This window comes from Semicossyphus pulcher, unplaced genomic scaffold (assembly GCF_022749685.1).
Source record: "Semicossyphus pulcher isolate SPU_LCO1_2020_fin unplaced genomic scaffold, fSemPul1.0.p SCAF_38, whole genome shotgun sequence".
NCBI classification, from domain to species: Eukaryota; Metazoa; Chordata; class Actinopteri; order Labriformes; family Labridae; genus Semicossyphus; species Semicossyphus pulcher.
The window spans coordinates 450,001-452,500 of NW_027211713.1; the positions used below are offsets into that span (position 1 = coordinate 450,001).

Consider the following 2,500-nt stretch of genomic DNA (forward strand, 5'->3'; position numbering starts at 1 on the left):
GCAGAAGAAATCAAGTTCGATTTTCAGACACATTTATGACGTGTCCTGACCCGGCTGTAGGTGCGTGGTGACTTCATGAAGTCTGGAGCGCTCTGCTCTGAAGGTTAAACGGTGCTGAGTTCACAAAGGTCTGACATCAAGTTTGAATTATAAACAGAAACAGAGAAAAAGGTTTTAAACATGAAACTAAATAAACTTGTGGTAACTTCATGTCGTTAGTTCAGTGCTGCAGACGTTTAGAAGCTACGAGTTCTATGACAACAGTTCGTCCTCTGGGTTTAAGGCATGTCTCTGCGCTACATCGTGTGAAAGTCTTTATCAGTTCACACCGTTCAGTGCTCCACACAGCCGCGATGAGCTGGATCCCACTGATTCACACACAGTTTCAGAGGAGGTCAGTGATCCTCGCAGGTGTCAGAGGACCGAATGAAGCTGAACTTTCAGGTTCAATAAATCCACACACACGTCATGATCCACCTACCTGTTAGCTGTACCTGATTCTCCCGTGACGAGCCTCATCTCCTACGACTGATCAGTTCAGGTGTTTGAAGAACAACTTTCATGGTGTGAACAAACCTTCAGATGTGAATCGATATTCTTGTCTAACTCAACAAACTTCCTTTAAAGAGCCAGTTCGCCGATTTTCAACCTCAGTCCTATCATGTGCAGCTAATGCCATTATGGTAGAAAAAAAGGGCGCTATCCGCTTCTGCAATGGGCGCTCGCTGAACTACACTTCCTGACTGTAGGACGGCGCCTCTGATGTCTCGTTCACAATCGTCAGGTTTGAAATGTGGACCTGAAGATCTTTTTACATTCTTGTCGTGCTTCAGAGTCTGTCCCGCTCTGAGTCTCGCAGTGAAACGCCTCGTATTTCACTCCGGCGTCTCTCGTTGGGCCGTTCCTTTCACAGGGAGGGGCGCAATGCATGCTGGGTGTTGTAGGAATGTAGAATGGGCGAACCACGAGCTGTTTGTACAACTTTCTCCACAGCTATGGCGCCAAGTTCAAATATGATTACAGAGAACAGCGGCTTTAACAGGGGCGACGGCCCCTCTCAGATTAGAGGACAAAGAGTCTGATCGGGAGGATGAAGCTGCTTGCAGCTGTTTGACTTTCTGCTCTCTTCAAGCTTCTGCAGTCTGTCTGCATCGGGGGACAGTTTAGCCCTGAGTCGATCCTTTCAGGCAGACCCGGCTCTGAACTAATCCGACTGGCCGACCGTAGCTTGAACCCCCGCTGATACACACGGACAAACTGAGAGTAGTGAAGATGTTTTCAGACAGGAGAGTTTGTGACCTTTGATGTTGTCCCTTTGGAGAGCCGACAGGGTTCAGCTGTGTGTGTGAATCCCTCAGGATGAAGAACCACATCATGCAGTGACACAGTGGAACCACAAACTAAGAATATGTCCCCAGTAACTTGTGTCTTTATCAGCACCTGAACGCGTGTTTGTCATGTTAGCCAAACAGCAGCCATCCACACCAGCCTGCAGCGCAGAGACGAGCTGCTTGGTAAAGCTACGACCTGATCCCACAGACAGAGCCTCCTGGCTTCCTCCCTGCAGCGTCTGTGGGGGACAATCTGCTGTCAGCAGCAGCTTCTGAAACATTTCTTGAAGAACTTCTTGAACTCGGTGTTGAAGATGGTGTAGATGATGGGGTTGAGGGCGCTGTTGACGTAGCCGAGCCAGGTGACGGTGCTCATCAGGCCGTGAGGGATGTCGCAGGTCACACAGACGGCTCGCGTCGTGTGAACCACAAAGAACGGAGTCCAGCAGAACAGGAAGCAACCTGCAGGGAGACAGGAAGTGAGACATGAATCTGAGTCAGCGCAGCCTGTTTCAGCGACGGCTGTAAGTAAAGCTGTGATATGTTCATAAAAAGGCCGAACATTTTGTTATTCTTGTTTTGTCCTCGAGCAGAAAAACTCACTGATGTTTTTCATTTAAATGTCAACATTGTGATTTTCTTTAATAACGTTTGTTAATTCATTATTAACTTTTATATGTTTTATTAACAAAGGAGGATTATGAACACTACGGTGTATAGCTTATTAAGATTGTTATGTATATGATAATCACTTCATACAGGCTAAGCTGTACAGTTCATGACATCACAAGCTGTTGACCTGCAGAGAAGGCCGATAAACTGTCTTAAACATGAAACATGTGTCTTCCAACACAAACTGACAGGAAGCAGTTTAATGATGAGGAGATTTAAACTGAATTAAACAATAAAAACGCTTTCAAGAAAACGTAAACATGTTTTTCCCAGATCATCCCGACTGTTGCTTCCATCCTCTTTCGAAGTTTATTTAAATGCACTGACTAAAATTATTTTTCATAGTCATTAAGGCGACACTTTGTTGGTCTTGCCAAAAATTGAGAAAATGAAGTGTAAATGACACCGAATAAATTGATTGATTGATTGTAGCATGCATGAAGTAGTATGACATCTCATGTGTCTCATGTGTGACGTCCACGGTCGGCTCCGGTTGT

At 45.7% G+C, this 2,500-nt stretch overlaps 1 protein-coding gene across 1 annotated transcript in view; it reads right to left on the reverse strand.

The window, feature by feature from the left end:
- Positions 1-1,590: 1,590 nt before the first annotated feature.
- drd4b (dopamine receptor D4b) overlaps positions 1,591-2,500 on the reverse strand; it is an 8,131-nt gene continuing 7,221 nt past the window's right edge. The window contains exon 4 of the mRNA XM_069679294.1: positions 1,591-1,793. Coding sequence (XP_069535395.1) covers positions 1,591-1,793 — 203 coding nt within the window. The remainder of the gene's footprint in view (positions 1,794-2,500) is intronic.